Here is a 16603-nt window from a genome sequence, read left to right as displayed (position 1 = left end):
TTCCGTACGTCATCAGCTAGGAAACATCCTAGATAGTCTACCTTAGCACCTAAATTACTTCTGATAGCCTCATATATTTCCAAACAATTCATATTAGTATTTTATCCTCGCGTATCGCAAATAACGCGACGATCCGCGTTAATGCTGATCACACCTGTTGTAGAGCCGTAAACTAGTATGACTTTATTTCTAGCTACTCCGCGTTTAAATTCCAAAGCGATCCTCAGATTACCACTTTTTTCAATTGGGATGGTGTCATCGATATCCTCGGGTTGTAAATTAAAGGCCAGTATGGTTCCACCATTCACATATGTGTCATAAGATAATATATTGTCTTTATCGAAGCCTAAGGCTTGTAATGCTGTGTAATACAACTTGGCGCAGTTATGAGGGAAGTCACACCCAATATTGACAATATTAGTGCTATTCTGTGATATTAATACTTTACTAAGCTCGCAGTTTTCCAAATAAAGCGGGTTGCGATTATATGCACCAGACACAGCCTCCATATCAAGGATGATCATATATAAATGTTCTGGTATAACAGTCCCCCACGGCTGGTCCATTGTAATAGAGCGTTGACCTGTGCCCAATATATACGTTTTGTATAATGTTTTATTAAAAGTATACGTAATAGGAGAGTTGTTCTGCACCATGGCTTTATTAACTGCTACTAATCCTTCAGGGTATGGCAATACCCGATCCACCCATAGACGTGTAGACTTGATATTATATTTACAATTAGCATGTTCATTATCGCTGAGTATTAGCCACTTATCAGGTTGAAGTTCGAGCCTCACCCTGATGTCCACATTATCCAAAACGTATTCACTAACGGATGTGACATCCAGCATTAGTTTAAAACATGTATTCACGCCACTCGTTTTCATATCAGTCATCCGTTGCTTCTCACTAGCCGAGGCATTAGTGAAATAACCAGCTTCAATTTTACCAGGATCAACTCGGTTAAAAAACTGTGACAGTTTATCATAACGGTTAGCCTTACACCCAGAAATCGTAGATAATAACTTTACGTATGACCAGAATGAGAATAATGAGCTGGTTTCAACTACTGTTTCGTTTAAATACACAATAGCGGATTTGAATAGAGTTTGCGATAATCCATTCACCAACGATGCGTTTTTAGCATCTCCTAAAGGCGTTATTCCATCTTCTTCGGTTAGATCAATAGACAACTCCAAAGCTATAGATGATAAATCCACCAGTTGACCATTCACTCCCTTGATGATGAATTCCAGATAAGTGTCTGTAAACTTATTATTGACCCCAGAATTCACAGGTAATACATCCACCGTTTGTCTGCTGGCGATTGTTGATTCTACCAATCGAGGGGAAAATACTTTAGGAAAGGCTTCACTAACAGCAGCGGTATAGTGTTCTAATGGCACCTGGAGGCCAAGAGCGTTATATCCGGCCATGTTCGCGCTTTAGACAACACCAACCGAGTGAGAAGAAGTTATGACAACACATCATTATATTTCGCTTTAGTAAAACGTTTGATGTTTACTAATTTTTTTGTTTGTTTATTCTTTTTCTGCACTCTTCCACCTATCATTTGCTTTCAATGTTTCAATTCCGCGTTTCTTAAGAGATTGTTTGAAAGTTTGTTTGTCATTATTAATATCGTCTAGTACGTTCTGCCCCAAGCTAAGCGCAGCCGGGGCCAGAGTCCTCATGATAAAGGGCGCTGCTCGACGCGCTATTCCGCTTAAAAAGGAAAATATTCCCCCTCCCCGCGTATAACGTCTACTGCTGTTGAAAATCCGTATATCATCAGTCCCACCACCTCTAGGAGGGGTTAACAGAATGTATAATTCCTCAACAGAGGGAGGAATAAAGTGGACACGCATTTCTCCGCTTGTTTCAGACGAATGAGGAGTGGCGGGAAAGCATTGGTGTTATATACCCCCTGCAATGGGGCGTACATGCAAGACTGCTATGGTGCACCCACGTTCATCAAAATGTATTGGGTTACCATCTTGATCCCTAATAGTGATGCTGACGCTATCTATCATGTTAGTGTTAAGACGCACATATAGTTTTTTATTGTTGCTGTTATCACTTCCATTTAGGGAGATTACATCCAAAATATTTACAGACTGGTTTCCATATCTAGTAGAAGAGATTCTATCGCAATAAACACACAGAATATCATCTCCTCCTCTAGGCATTGGCGGGAATAGACATGTGTTAACTACACTCGAGGCGTACTGACGTTTTGCGAATATGTCATATTCTATTTCTGGAACTACGCCCAACACTTTCCCAAAAGCGGTTCCAAATGATAATGTAACTCTACTGATGTTTTTATGCCCCGTTGCAGAGCTAATATTCTCATCACTAATCACAGTAGTGAACTTGTTTCGATTGGAGGAAGAATCATATTTAATAAAATGCGTTCCATATTTAGCTGAAAATTGTTTTAATGACTTTCCTAAAAAACTCAGTTTAGCATTACTTGAAAATATGGCCTCTATTTCTGTATTAATCGTGGTATTAATTTCTTTTATAGTTCCGGCTAAAACATCAGATGATAATAAATGCTTTGAATGCATGTATTTCCCCTCGCTCACTTTCTCATACGTAACGCCTACACGTATATATGCCTCGGGATTATCACGCTTAATAACGTAATGTGAAGTGGGGAGGAGTAATTTTTGTAGGCACATTTCATAACTCCTCCTGGGATCTAATTCTAGCTGGTTAAACAATCGATTTTGGAAAGATGCGGGGATGTTATTGGGGAATAAATGCGTATCTGATACGCTGGTGGCGTATATCACGTGAGTGTCCATCGCTCTATCTCCTTAGACCGCTTTTTGTCTAGTAAAGCCATCTACACATTACACGCTCATTTATATACACTCACCTGCTAATATACAATCCAGGAAGCTTTCCTTTTACTGTGAGGATCAATCTTGACAGATGCCTTTCTCTTAACAGACGGAGGTTCATACACTTGACTGCTTGCCGTAGTATTACGGAATAAATCTCGCGATGTAGATGTTAGTGTGAAAAACAGTTGAGCAATGGGGAGTTTATCCGGTAGAAAAACAGATTTAAGCACAGTCATTTTATGTATAATGTCATTAATTATATGTATGCCAGATACTGGAGCCAATACATTTCCATTCAGATCCCAACGAACGATTCCAGTAGCATCATAATGGTTTAGCAAGGATCTCGCATATTCGTGATCTCTCACTTTCAACTTCAAATCTATTAAATGTTTTATGGAAGGGTTGGTATGCAACTGAGGAGGAGGTGGTGGTTTGACAGTAAGATGACGAGCAACCGCTTTCACAGTGGGGTAAGCAGGGCTGTGTGCAGCTTTCCGGTTGTCCACTATTTTACGCGGTACGAGATAAAAGGCTTTCATTTTACTTACTGAACAACCGTGTAATTAAACTAGCCGCTATCGGTAAAATAATGGATAAAATACTGCCTCCTCGTTTGCTGGTTAATATCCGTTTCTTAGTTGACACAGAAGGTTTCTTACAGGCTAGTGACCGAATAAGCAATTTATATTTTTTCAACTTTTTAACGACCTTGTCAGGCACGGGCAATTTTTTTTTTAAAAAGTTATTAAAAATTTCTGATAAACAATTTATATGTGGTTTCTTCAATTTTTCAATCAACTGCTTTCTCGAGGAATACTGAAGTTTTGATAATAGTTGGATCAATTCCTTGTATTTATAAACTAAGGGCTTCTTCATTATAAATGTAATATCTCAGCAGCATCAATCCATTGATCGAATGATCGATCATAACCTGCGTACCTAACTTTATACTGGAGTTTGCCAGAGACTCTGCGTTGTCCCAATACCTTCTCAATATTAAAGGTTTGAGGCAAATGTGTTGGTGTTAATTCTTGTTTATAGAAGCCACCATCAATTTCTTCCCCATTCAGATCTTTTAGAAAGTATAAAGGGATGTGTTGTCTCCGATCAATACGTGTAACTGTAAAGATCTCTCGGGTGTTCTGCTGCTTAAACCCTTTCTTAAACTTGGAAATGCGATCAGATAGCGTGATGCGTACTGTATCACCAACACTCAATCGTGGAATGACAGCTCTCTTTGTTTTGCTCGGGCTTTTATACATTAAATCAAATTGTTTGGCGTGTTCGCTGGGCGAGGATAGAGCGTGCACCTCCGTGGGTGTCTTCCCCTTCAATCCTCTGTGTGGGGTTAAATTATATGTTTTCACAATATCTGGTAGAGCCTGTATGTATTTTAAAGTGTTGTGCGCCGTCATAAACTTGTAAAGTTTACCTTTTAAAGTACGTATGAACCGCTCAGCGATTGAAGCTTTAGTCTCCTGAGAAAATACACTATATAACTGTACTTTCCTTGCTGCCAGCATTTTTTTCATAGCGGCGTTATAAAATTCTCCACCTCGATCAGAATTAATTTTGCGCACTCCCTGAGAATGAGGTGAATCTAGAATTAAAGCTAGAGCATTAGTGGTGCTTTTCCCATCCTTGGCGCGTAAGGGTACTACTTGGGCGTACCTGGAGAAAATATCTACGCATACGAGTAAATATTTCACTCCGTCATTATGTTTGTCCAATAAACTCATCTCGGCCAAGTCTATAGCTTGAAATAGTCGTGGTTTAGGGCTTAACACCCGACGCCGAGGGAATTTATGCGGTTGTAAATAATGCAACGTATAGGAGTCAGAGCTTTTCAGATAGTCCTTTACATCGGCTAGAGTTATACTAGAGTTAATTAATTTGGCGGCCTTATACAATCTCTGTACCCCTCCAAGCCCTCCGCTAGATGAGGGGTCGTTATATACTCCTTCCAGTACATCTTTCTTGCTCACCATTGGTAAACTATCTCATAGGGCGGTTCGTGAACAATATTACCGCGTAATGTTATCGTAGATGGAGTGTTCGAGCCCAGATCTACTAGCAAATAGCCGTAGGGTTGACTAATAACTTGCTTATATAACTCTACAAATTTCTTTGAATCCACTTTCCCAAATATTTGTCGTCCGAGTGTTTCAATTTGTGACAGGTCTCGTGATTTAACCAATATGAAATGAGAAGCATTTAAACTAATATTCCTCGAATATTTACCAGGAAAAAATATATTTTGAGTAATCAATATGACGGAAACCGTGAAATGTCGGCCCCTAGTAAACATGTCTGATACGATTTTTGAATTCGCAGACTCTGTAAAAAGGTCATCGTAGATTACTAAGATATGCGAGTCATTATCTACTCGCTCTTCCACAGGATCAATAATGGTTGAATGCTCGATCAGCTTCCCTTTAATTTGTGGATCTGATCGTAATTCAGAGTAACCTCCTCCGCATATGATTATTGAGGAGAACTTGTGTTGATACTTCCTTACAAGTTTACTGCACAAGTAGGATTTTCCGCTGTTTGAATAACCAGCAATAATAACACGAGATGGTTCTCTGAAAATATCTAGATGTTCCGCATGGATTATATCATAGGAACTGTCCATGATTAATGCTTCGTTAAGACTGCTAAAAACTAAGGAACTGAGGTGGTATTTATACAAACATAGTCATTTACAGGTGTTTATTCACATATTTTATGTACAGCAACATCATTTTTAAAACTAGACATAGTTCTTACAGTTCACAAACAATAATATTAAACATCATATTTTTTTAAACTAATCATAGTTCTTACAGTTCACAAACGATAATATTAAACATCCTATTCATTTAGTATACAAAATTCTAGACATATTGGCATCCATCTTAATACTACCTAACAATTGTACAACATAAAATCTAGCGAGGGTTGAATAGTTTCTGAGCTGTAGCATTGCGTTTGCTCCAGGGATGGAATATTGGGTAGAGTCTCTGTGCTTGCTCTACTTCCTCCTCCTCCATAAACACTTCTTCTTCCATCTCCTCCTCCTCTCTCACTTCTACTTCCATCTCATCATCATTGTTATTGGGAATATCAGGATGACCATATGCTAGGGACTGTGTGGGGCTTAAAATGTAGCGTTTATCGTCAAATGCTGACAATCCTCTGCAGGTACTGCGACATGTACAAATCTTTCCTTGCACGTTGCGTATAGATCTCGACACATACCTGATTGAAGTGTTTGTTTCAAGAGTGTGTTGAAATGAGTCATGTGAGAGTTTCTCTTGTAGATGGTATGGTACGCCCTTACACTTACAAGTGTGCTCCCCATTATGTGTGGTGAACGAATATGTTTTAGGTCTGAGAGCAATTAACTGGTTAATAATCTTAGAGCCTATTTCAGACTTGAGCAATCCTAGTTCACCTTCCGCGCTTTAGAGTAGGATGGATGTGTGACATTAAAATTGCTAAAATCCATACAGTCGAAGAGAGGAGACTTATTCAACTCTTCAAACACATCCTGACAGTCCAGTTTAATGATGAAAGAGTCTGTGTCTGTATATAACAGACTCGCTTTATCCCCATACGCAGGTTTGACAACATCATACCAGAACTCATAGAGTCGCCTCTTAGCAATTTGAAGTATATGGTAACCCAGATACGTAGGAGTGTTGACTAGGAGAGACTTCTGCTTGATAGTACATATCACACGATCCTTACTTAACAAAAGACTCCGCTTGAAGAATGGGTTTCGAGCATGTTTCAGGAAATGACTACGATCTGTGACCAAATAGTGTTTGTTCCCATATTTAGATACATCTGTGAGACTCTTTCCATATATAGAGTTTGATACGAGTTTGAAAGCCTTTTTTTTTATCGCGCATTTGGTACTGGCTCGTTCACGAACATTGGTTTCAATGAAGTCTTTAAGGTAACTCTCCTGCTCGAATTCGTAGATGTCGTGAACTTTAGCTACTTCTAATCCAATGCGCATGAGCAACTGTAACAAGTCCAGACTAACGAGGTAATCTTTCTGAGGAAGGTGAGAAGCAATTAATTTAGTGTTGTTTTTAGGCAGTCCACGACTTTTTTCTGTAAGAATATTCTTACTGTAGGGTGAAATGTGATCCTCAGTAATGCATGTATGTGAAAGAATTAGGGGCAGTTCATCTGTATACCTAGCTACCTCAGGTCGGACCTGGAGTGTATCACACAACACCCAATACCCCTTGGTCCCGTCACATGGGATATTCTCCAAACCTTGCTCCAGCAGTACGTCACACTCATCATGTGTCAGTTTCCGGATCCCACCCCGAGGGAGTAGTTCAGTCATACACGCCCCGTAAAGACTATTAAAGTCTAAGTAGATGATGTAGCTACTATCTTCCCCTAGATCTAAGCCTGTGTGCCTGTTCTCCACATTCGTGTACTGTCTCGTCACACTGGTGAACCCACCTCGGAGATTCCGACGAAGTAAATCATATAACATTGGGTCTGACACAACATCAAGTTGAACTTTCGATTTAAGCAAGAATGCATCCCAAGCAAATGAGGGTAAAGAAATGTAGTGTGAAATGTCTTATTTGTAGAGAACAAGCATGGTATCTCGCCAGACTGTGAACACATCGGCTAGCAATCCTGTGTCCACTTTGAGGTAAAGGAGCAGATACTCCCCTATGTTACGACATTTAGCCAAATCAAAAATTTCTAAGGCTTGTTTATAATCTGTTTCTGACAACTCTTCGTCTTTTAGTGTATTGTAAAACTTATCACGAGAAGGGAGTTGTGGTTCATCTAACACAGACATAGAGGATAAATAATCATAGCAGAATGATTGTTTACCCGTGAGCAGTTTTGGGATGGCCGCTTTATTTACCCCTTTTAACATAGCCAAAGTGAATGTGGTAGGTTTCCCACTATCAATATGATCCTTGGCTATTCTTCCTAGCGAGCCGTTGAGAAGGGCTAAACTATCCAAAAATCTTAAGTTGTTCACATCAACTTTCATAAATTTAAATCCATCCTTGGCTAATATATCTATTTCACTCCCTTGTCTATCTCTCATCTCGTTTAGGATTACTCCTAAATCATAGGAAGCATTGTGCGAAAATGTGTATAGGAACTTGTATGAATTTATACATTGCAAATTACATCTATCACAGTAAGCTGCTTGATAATTGTGGAATCTTACTGTGTGGTCGTGATGACGGACTTTGATTACATCTTCTCCGTTAAAAGGTACATCACAGAGTTCACAGGCTGTTTTTGTCTCAAATATCACCTGCTGTTGCTGTGACATGTGAAGTTCATAGGATACTAGCCCCTTCTTGATTCTATCCCATGACGCTTCTAGCGTGGTTACAAAGTGATTGACCGCATCTTTACCCAAATAAGTATTTTTCTCAACAATATTCTTCTGTCTGTCAATGATGATGTACGCATACGCCACTGCGTTGTGACGTGTTTCTATCATTCCCTTAGGGTTCGAGCGGTCTAGCATGCACTCAAAGTCATAAAAGCACATGTGACTAGGACCATAACCCCGTCCATAGTTACGGAAAGTAATCTTCCTCTCTGGTGGGTAGAATTTGAGAGTTTGATGTACTTTGCATGTACTTTCATGGCTCTGCATGCTATCTGCAGGGAGTGATATTAAACAACAATGACAGAAGCTGTGATGACTTGGGATTAGATCTGGATTGTTGCTCATATTACGTACATATTGGTTAAAATCCTTAATTAATACTAAATGTTGAGCTTCCAACATCAGCAATGGTATGACATCTGTATATCCTCCTCTTCCCTTCCTAGCCAGTGTAATGTAGTGTCGTTGTTGTCGTCTAGCATTTTCATCTCTTTCTAGTGAATAGATGAATATACTGACTTTATTCATTTTCTCTACCTTGAGAATATCCTCAAACGTCACTGCAGAATTGACATCTGCTGGCCATTTCATGTGTCTGAGACACCAACTAGCATTCACAGATCTAGCGCGAATATTATCTAGGTGCATTCCCTTAGCTAAACATTTATAAGCTGCAACACACTGCATAAGGCAGATATCAGCCTCTCCCTCTGGATTGAAAACCAACTGCTTTCCACGCAAGCCTTTAGGATAGTCTACATGCGAGCCTAATCTTATCGGATGTTCTATCTGACCACAGTTAATGTAAAACCCGGTGAGCCGCTCAACCAAGACATTGGACCCTTCCTTCGCTTCCAGATACTGGGATATTTTCTCTGTCAATTCATCAGCCCAAAAATCAATAAGAGTTTCTACTTCCTCTAGAGTAATTCTCTGCCCCTCACCTCGTATGGGAAAGCCGTCGTTATTTATAGGATCCAATAGATTATCCTCCCTGTCTTGTTGTACATTTAAATTTCTCACAATTAGAGTGATGTCTGGGTAAATTAGGAGGAATGGGTGTTGTGGGGAGAAAAGGGATCGAACCTCATTAATGAAAAAATCCCTGTATGTTCTCAGATAGAGTCCTGGTGAGGTGTTAACATGTTCTGGTATGGAGAATGAAAGCCTGACGTAGCTGCCGTTATAGTTGTCAATTCGATCCAGCAACTGAGGTTGAATTTCTAGCGCAGGTGGAGGGGAGGGGGAAAGAGGTGGAGGGGGTGATGGAATAGGGCTGGGAGGGGTGGGGGGTGGTGATAACCCTCCCCCTCCGAGATGAATGGGTGAGACCGCTGGCTCAGCTACTACGCCTGACGGTGCTAATAAGTCAGAATTGACAGACGCTGGCGGGTCAAGGTCACGGTCTGCTGAGCTGTCGTCTGAGTCACTGTCTGAGATGAAAATGGTACGATTCTCACCACTGCTGCTGCTGCTGTTGCTGTCATAGCTGTCGCTGATTGATTGGGGTATGGGGCTGGGGGAGGAAATGGGGGTTGAGTGAGGGCGTGAACGAGACCTCCTCCTCCCCTCCCTGTGAGAGCCGGAAGTGGCTACTGTCCGCCCATCTGTGTCACTCTCACTGCCACTGCTGCTGCAGCTGTCGCTGGATGCCAAATCTATGCACAGCGGTGTGTCGTCTGTAAAAAAAAGAAAACATATTATCTCTAGAAAGAATGAACCATATATATATATATATATATATATATATATATATATATATATATATATATATATATATATATATATATATATATATATATATATATATATATATATATATATATATATATATATATATATATATATATATATATATATATATATATGAGGCTAGGGAACAGACTAGTGTGGATTAATATGTTTAGGAAATAGACTGAAATCAGACAGTAATAATAACTTACTTATGTCCTGGTGAAGGGGTTGAGCAGGTGCGTGTGTATGAATTCGTAACATCGTGTTAACAGGGGGCGATACGGTCTCGTAGCCTCCCATCTGGCAGCGTGGCTGAGCCTGATGAAGGGGTGGGGGGTGGCCGCGAGTGAGATGTGCTCTCCTTAGCTCAGTGTGTGAGGAATGGGGTATAGGCTCGATGACGTCGATCTGTTCCCTCCGTCGATTGAGGTATGGATTATAACCTGAAATGGAACAAATGATATTCAGCATGGGTGAATGGGGAAAAAATATGTTTATTATTATGCATGTGTGTTCGCTTGCAAGTGGATGAAATACAGATACGAGAAGTATATTTTATATGTTACCTACGTTTATGTGAAGTTTCATTCCGACGATGACCTCCTCGCGGGGTGGGTGAGCAATATGGACACTTCACGGTTTTGTAAACTGAAATTGGAAAGAACATATTTAACTGTGTGGAATGTAATAGACCGAATGAGTTAATATTCTCACACTATAGTAGTTTACACGCGATATTTCACCTGTGGATGCCATAAAATGAACTGTGGAATATTAAATATGAATAACACTCACGGTTATCACAGAAAATCTGCTGACATCGCTTGCATTTGATGTCGTAATGTCCTAGGGGCGGTTTTTCACAGCTAGCGCATTGCAGCCGACACACTTGATTCGGTGATGGAATATAAAACACTCCGCATTTCATGCATGCTGTAGAGCTTCGCCTTTCCATGACATGGAGCTGTATGACGCGTGTGTAGCGGATGAAGTCTCGCAGGGAACTGGCGGGGCGTTTGTGTGTGAGGGGAGTGAAACGACCTGGGTCAAATGAGAAGTGATTGATGGGTGACAGGTGAGGGTCTGTCTGTCGGCAGCAGTAAGTACCTCGCGCCTCCTTACCGGAATCCACAGTGTAAGGGGACCCGCCGTGGGACGAACATCAACACTCTGAAGACAACAAAAACCCCGCGACATTGAAAAACGCTTTAGGTAATGGTACACTCCCCTCCTGCAGGAGACTTTGCCCTCATCCTCACACACACACACACACACACACACACACACACACACACACACACACACACACACACTTAGCTCTTCCTGTAGGGGACGTTAATGGTTTGTCTAACCACATAATGGCCCGCTGCAGTCTCACAACGAGAGTGACTTCTCTCTTTCTTGACCCGAACACGGAAAAAGCAGTCAGGCTCCAACCTGCAACCAGTACGCTTACCCCGTCGCGACATTGAAAAACGCTTTAGGTAATGGTACACCCCCCTCCTACAGGAGACTTTGCCCTCATCCTCACACACACACTTAGCTCTTCCTGTAGGGGACGTTAATGGTTTGTCTAACCACATAATGGCCCAGAGCACTCTCTCCAGACGAAGGGGAAGCTCCATCCAACCCCCCACCCAAAACAACATAACAGACTGTGTTGCCTTCTCCTCACATCTACACACTAACTCACGATCAAGGCTACGCAAAAACACGCATACATATTCTTTTACTCCTTCCTCCATCTTCCTTCTATTTTCTTACTCTATCACTTGCTAAACACACATATTCATTTCACTCCTTCCTCTTACTCCACCACTTACTCGCGCGCGCGGGGTGGGGGGGCCGCACCTGCTCACCCGCCACTCAGGGCTGCCTCCACGCGCCAAACTTCCGGGAAATTCCCTTACCCCCTGTGACTAGACACCCGCGCTGCGACGACGACGTCGCGTACCACCTGGCACCCAACAACATGACCTCCCCTCTTTCATGACCACATACCCAAACACAACACGCTCACACGCGTCCGAAACGCGCCAAAAATTCCCGAAAATCCCCCAAAAACCTGTGCGACTACACACCTGCGCACCAGCTGTCGGCTGGCACTCCAGGGAGTGCCAGCTGGCAGCTGGTGCGCACGGTCGTAGTCGTATATTTCACTACTCACCACCAACGCCGCCACCACCCACCACCACCAGCCGCCGCCGCCACCACCACCCACCACCACCACCACCACCCACCACCACCGCCGCCACCACCCACCACCACCAGCCGCCGCCGCCACCACCACCCACCACCACCGCCGCCACCACCACCCACCACCACCACCCACCACCACCGCCGCCGCCACCACCCACCACCACCGCCGCCGCCACCACCCACCACCACCACCGCCGCCACCACCCACCACCGCCAGCCGCCACCACTCATCACAGACGCCACCACCCACCACCGCCCGCCACCACCGCCAGACACAGCCGCCAGTGTCCGCCACCGCCGCCACTGTCCGCCACCGCTGCCACTGCCGTCACTGTCCGCCACCGCCGCCACTGTCCGCCACCGCCACCACTGTCTGCCACCGCCACCACTGTCTGCCCGCCGCCACCACTGTCCGCACGCCACCACCACTGTCCGCCCGCCGCCACCACTGTCCGCCCGCCGCCACCACTGTCCGCCCCCCGCCACCACTGTCCGCCCGCCGCCACCACTGTCCGCCCGCCGCCTCCACTGTCCGCCCGCCGCCTCCACTGTCCGCCCGCCGCCTCCACTGTCCGCCCGCCGCCTCCACTGTCCGCTCGCCGCCTACACTGTCCGCCCGCCGCCGCCACTGTCCGCCCGCCGCCGCCACTGTCCGCCCGCCGCCGCCACTGTCCGCCCGCCGCCGCCACTGTCCGCCCGCCGCCACTGTCCACCACCGCCGCCAAAGCCGCCACGGTCCGCCCGCCGCCACTATCCGCCACAGCCGCCACTGTCCGCCCGCCGCCACTGTCCGCCCGCCGCCACTATCCGCCACCGCCGCCACTGTCCTCCCGCCGCCACTGTCCGCCCGCCGCCGCCCTGTCCGCCCGCCGCCACTATCCGCCACCGCCGCCACTGTCCGCCCGCCGCCACTGTCCGCCCGCCGCCACTATCCGCCACCGCCGCCACTGTCCGCCCGACGCCACTGTCCGCCCGCCGCCACTGTCCGCCCGCCGCCACTGTCCGCCCGCCACCACTATCCGCCACCGCCGCCACAGTCCGCCCGCCGCCACTATCCGCCACCGCCGCTACTGTCCGCCCGCCGCCACTGTCCGCCCGCCGCCGCCACTGTCCGCCCGCCGCCGCCACTGTCCGCCCGCTGCCACTATCCGCCACCGCCGCCACTGTCCGCCACAGCCGCCGTACAGCCTCTCCTCTCTCCGTTAGTAAATAATTATAATTGTTAGTAAATAATAAAAGAAATATAAATTATTAGATTTTTTTTACCCTTAAATTGGTTTTAATATTTAAATTGAAAATAATAATATAATATAAAATATAATAAAAATAATATAATATAAAATATAATTTAATTTCAAGAAATTTAACTTTAAACACAAAGATGTGAAAAGGGTTCAGATTATTGGCTCAAACCTTTCATAAGAGATTCATATTGGTATATGAATGGATTATGAATGACTCATGTTAGGAGTGTAAAGTTGCCACAACATCTCAAATTAGTGTTAGATACATATGTCTTGGTTATAAGTTTTGGAAACCTATTTAAGTCCACACACAATATCGTATCTGATACGATAAAACAAACGTTTCCAATACTTTCAAATACTTTCCAGATATGTTGTGGCAACCTAAAATTGTTTGCTGGGCCAGCCCGTCCTCATCACCCAGCCCGACCTCATCACCCAGTCCGACCTCATCACCCAGCCCGTCCTCATCACCCAGCCCGACCTCATCACCCAGCCCGACCTCATCACCCAGCCCGACCTCATCACCCAGCCCGACCTCATCACCCAGCCCGTCCTCATCACCCAGCCCGACCTCATCACCCAGCCCGACCTCATCTTCTAGCTCGTCCTCATCACCCAGCCCGTCCTCATCTTCCATCCCGTCCTCATCACCCAGCCCGTCCTCATCACCCAGCCCATCCTCATCACCCAGCCCGACCTCATCACCCAGCCCGACCTCATCACCCAGCCCGACCTCATCACCCAGCCCGACCTCATCACCCAGCCCGACCTCATCACCCAGCCCGACCTCATCACCCAGCCCGACCTCATCACCCAGCTCGACTTCATCACCCAGCCCGACCTCATCACCCAGCCCGACCTCATCACCCAGCCCGACTTTATCACCCAGCCCGACCTCATCACCCAGCCCGACCTCATCACCCAGCCCGACCTCATCACCCAGCCCGATGCAGACGTATCGGAAAAGGCACATTCAACATGAGGGTAATGCTGGCTTAGTGCCTTGTGTTGTGGTTCTTCACCATAATACCGGGACCAGTAGTCTACCGGGACCAGTAGTCTACCGGGACCAGTAGTCTACCGGGACCAGTAGTCTACCGGGACCAGTAGTCTACCGGGACCAGTAGCCGACCGGGACCAGTAGTCTACCGGGACCAGTAGTCTACCGGGACCAGTAGTCTACCGGGACCAGTAGTCTACCGGGACCAGTAGTCTACCGGGACCAGTAGCCGACCGGGACCAGTAGTCTACTAGGACCAGTAGTCTATCGGTATTGATCCTCGTAGCCAACCTATGCAATTTGATTCATTGATAACATTAAGTTGGCCATCATCTCTCCGGTGTTGAAGGCTGTAATGTGTTCAGTATTTCTTAGGACTGTGCGTCTCTCTGCTTCCTTGCTGGCTAGAATCAGCACGTGGCTCTTCTTGGTCACTGAAGAGTTAATCTCCATTCCATCTCTCTCTTCTCTCTTCTGTCTGTCTCTCTCTTTTCTGTCTGTCCATCTCTCTCCATTTAATTCAGAAAGAACGTGACTCCTTTCCACTGCATTAAATATAACTCAGGATGCTATTGAGACCGGCCCCACAGAGCAGGTGGAGACCATTGAGGAGTAACCAATATGTCAAGGTGTCGTGTTCACCTAATCCGCCAATTCGTTCTCGAACTTGCTTTCTGTCAATATTGGCTTATTTAATAAGTGCATATGTGACATACTAATTGATTGTGAATATTTTAGTTTACCATGAAAAGCTTCATGGAAAACACCGACCTCACCTAACCTTCTTAGTATGTTAAGATAAGCATCTTATTGCTTCATATATACAATTGTTACTTAACCTATCAACGGTATAGGTTAAGTAATAATTGTAATAAGGAAGCAATAAGATGCTTATCTTAATATACTAAGAAGGTTAGGTGAAGTCGGTGTTTTCTGTGAAGCTTTTCATGGTAAACTAAAATATTCACAATCAATTAGTATGTCACATATGCAGTTATTAAATAAGCCAAAATAGATTATAAGCAAGTGCGAGAACGGGTTGAATCCGTCGTACGTGACCTTGGCCTCCTGGGCAAGTCTGCACGACTTGCCCAGAGAGAGAGACAGAAAGAGATAGTGAGAGAGAGAGAGAGAGAAAGAGAGAGAGAGAGAGAGAGAGAGAGAGAGAGAGAGAGAGAGAGAGAGAGAGAGAGAGAGAGAGAGAGAGAGAGAGAGAGAGAGAGAGAGAGAGAGAGAGGAAAGGAGAGAGAGAGGGAGAGAAGGTGAAGGAGAGAGGGAGGGAGAGAGAGAAAGAGAGAGAGAGAGAGAGAGAGAGAGAGAGAGAGAGAGAGAGAGAGAGAGAGAGAGAGAGAGAGAGAGAGAGACAGAGAGAGACAGAGAGAGAGAGAGAGAGAGAGAGAGAGAGAGAGAGAGAGAGAGAGAGAGAGAGAGAGAGAGAGAGAGAGAGAGAGAGAGAGAGAGAGAGAGAGAGAGAGAGAGAGAGAGAGAGAGAGAGAGAGAGAGAGAGAGAGAGAGAGAGAGAGAGAGAGAGAGAGAGAGAGAGAGAGAGAGAGAGAGAGAGAGAGAGAGAGAGAGAGAGAGAGAGAGAGAGAGAGAGAGAGAGAGAGAGAGAGAGAGAGAGAGAGAGAGAGAGAGAGAGAGAGAGAGAGAGAGAGAGAGAGAGAGAGAGAGAGAGAGAGAGAGAGAGAGAGAGAGGAGAGAGAGAGAGAGAGAGAGAGAGAGAGAGAGAGAGAGAGAGAGAGAGAGAGAGAGAGAGAGAGAGAGAGAGAGAGAGAGAGAGAGAGAGAGAGAGAGAGAGAGAGAGAGAGAGAGAGAGAGAGAGAGAGAGAGAGAGAGAGAGAGAGAGAGAGAGAGAGAGAGAGAGAGAGAGAGAGAGAGAGAGAGAGAGAGAGAGAGAGAGAGAGAGAGAGAGAGAGAGAGAGAGAGAGAGAGAGAGAGAGAGAGAGAGAGAGAGAGAGAGAGAGAGAGAGAGAGAGAGAGAGAGAGAGAGAGAGAGAGAGAGAGAGAGAGAGAGAGAGAGAGAGAGAGAGAGAGAGAGAGAGAGAGAGAGAGAGAGAGAGAGAGAGAGAGAGAGAGAGAGAGAGAGAGAGAGAGAGAGAGAGAGAGAGAGAGAGAGAGAGAGAGAGAGAGAGAGAGAGAGAGAGAGAGAGAGAGAGAGAGAGAGAGAGAGAGAGAGAGAGAGAGA

General features: G+C 45.1%; 1 protein-coding gene across 1 annotated transcript in view; it reads left to right on the top strand.

Moving 5' to 3' along the window:
• Window positions 1-10567: 10567 nt before the first annotated feature.
• Window positions 10568-16603, top strand: part of LOC138362915 (octapeptide-repeat protein T2-like) — a 43409-nt gene continuing 37373 nt past the window's right edge. The window contains exon 1 of the mRNA XM_069321493.1: window positions 10568-10583. Within this exon, the coding sequence (XP_069177594.1) occupies window positions 10568-10583 (16 nt within the window). The remainder of the gene's footprint in view (window positions 10584-16603) is intronic.

The sequence above is a fragment of the Procambarus clarkii genome, chromosome 9 (genome assembly GCF_040958095.1).
Source record: "Procambarus clarkii isolate CNS0578487 chromosome 9, FALCON_Pclarkii_2.0, whole genome shotgun sequence".
Classification (NCBI taxonomy): Eukaryota; Metazoa; Arthropoda; class Malacostraca; order Decapoda; family Cambaridae; genus Procambarus; species Procambarus clarkii.
This window is presented reverse-complemented; position numbering and strand designations above follow the sequence as displayed.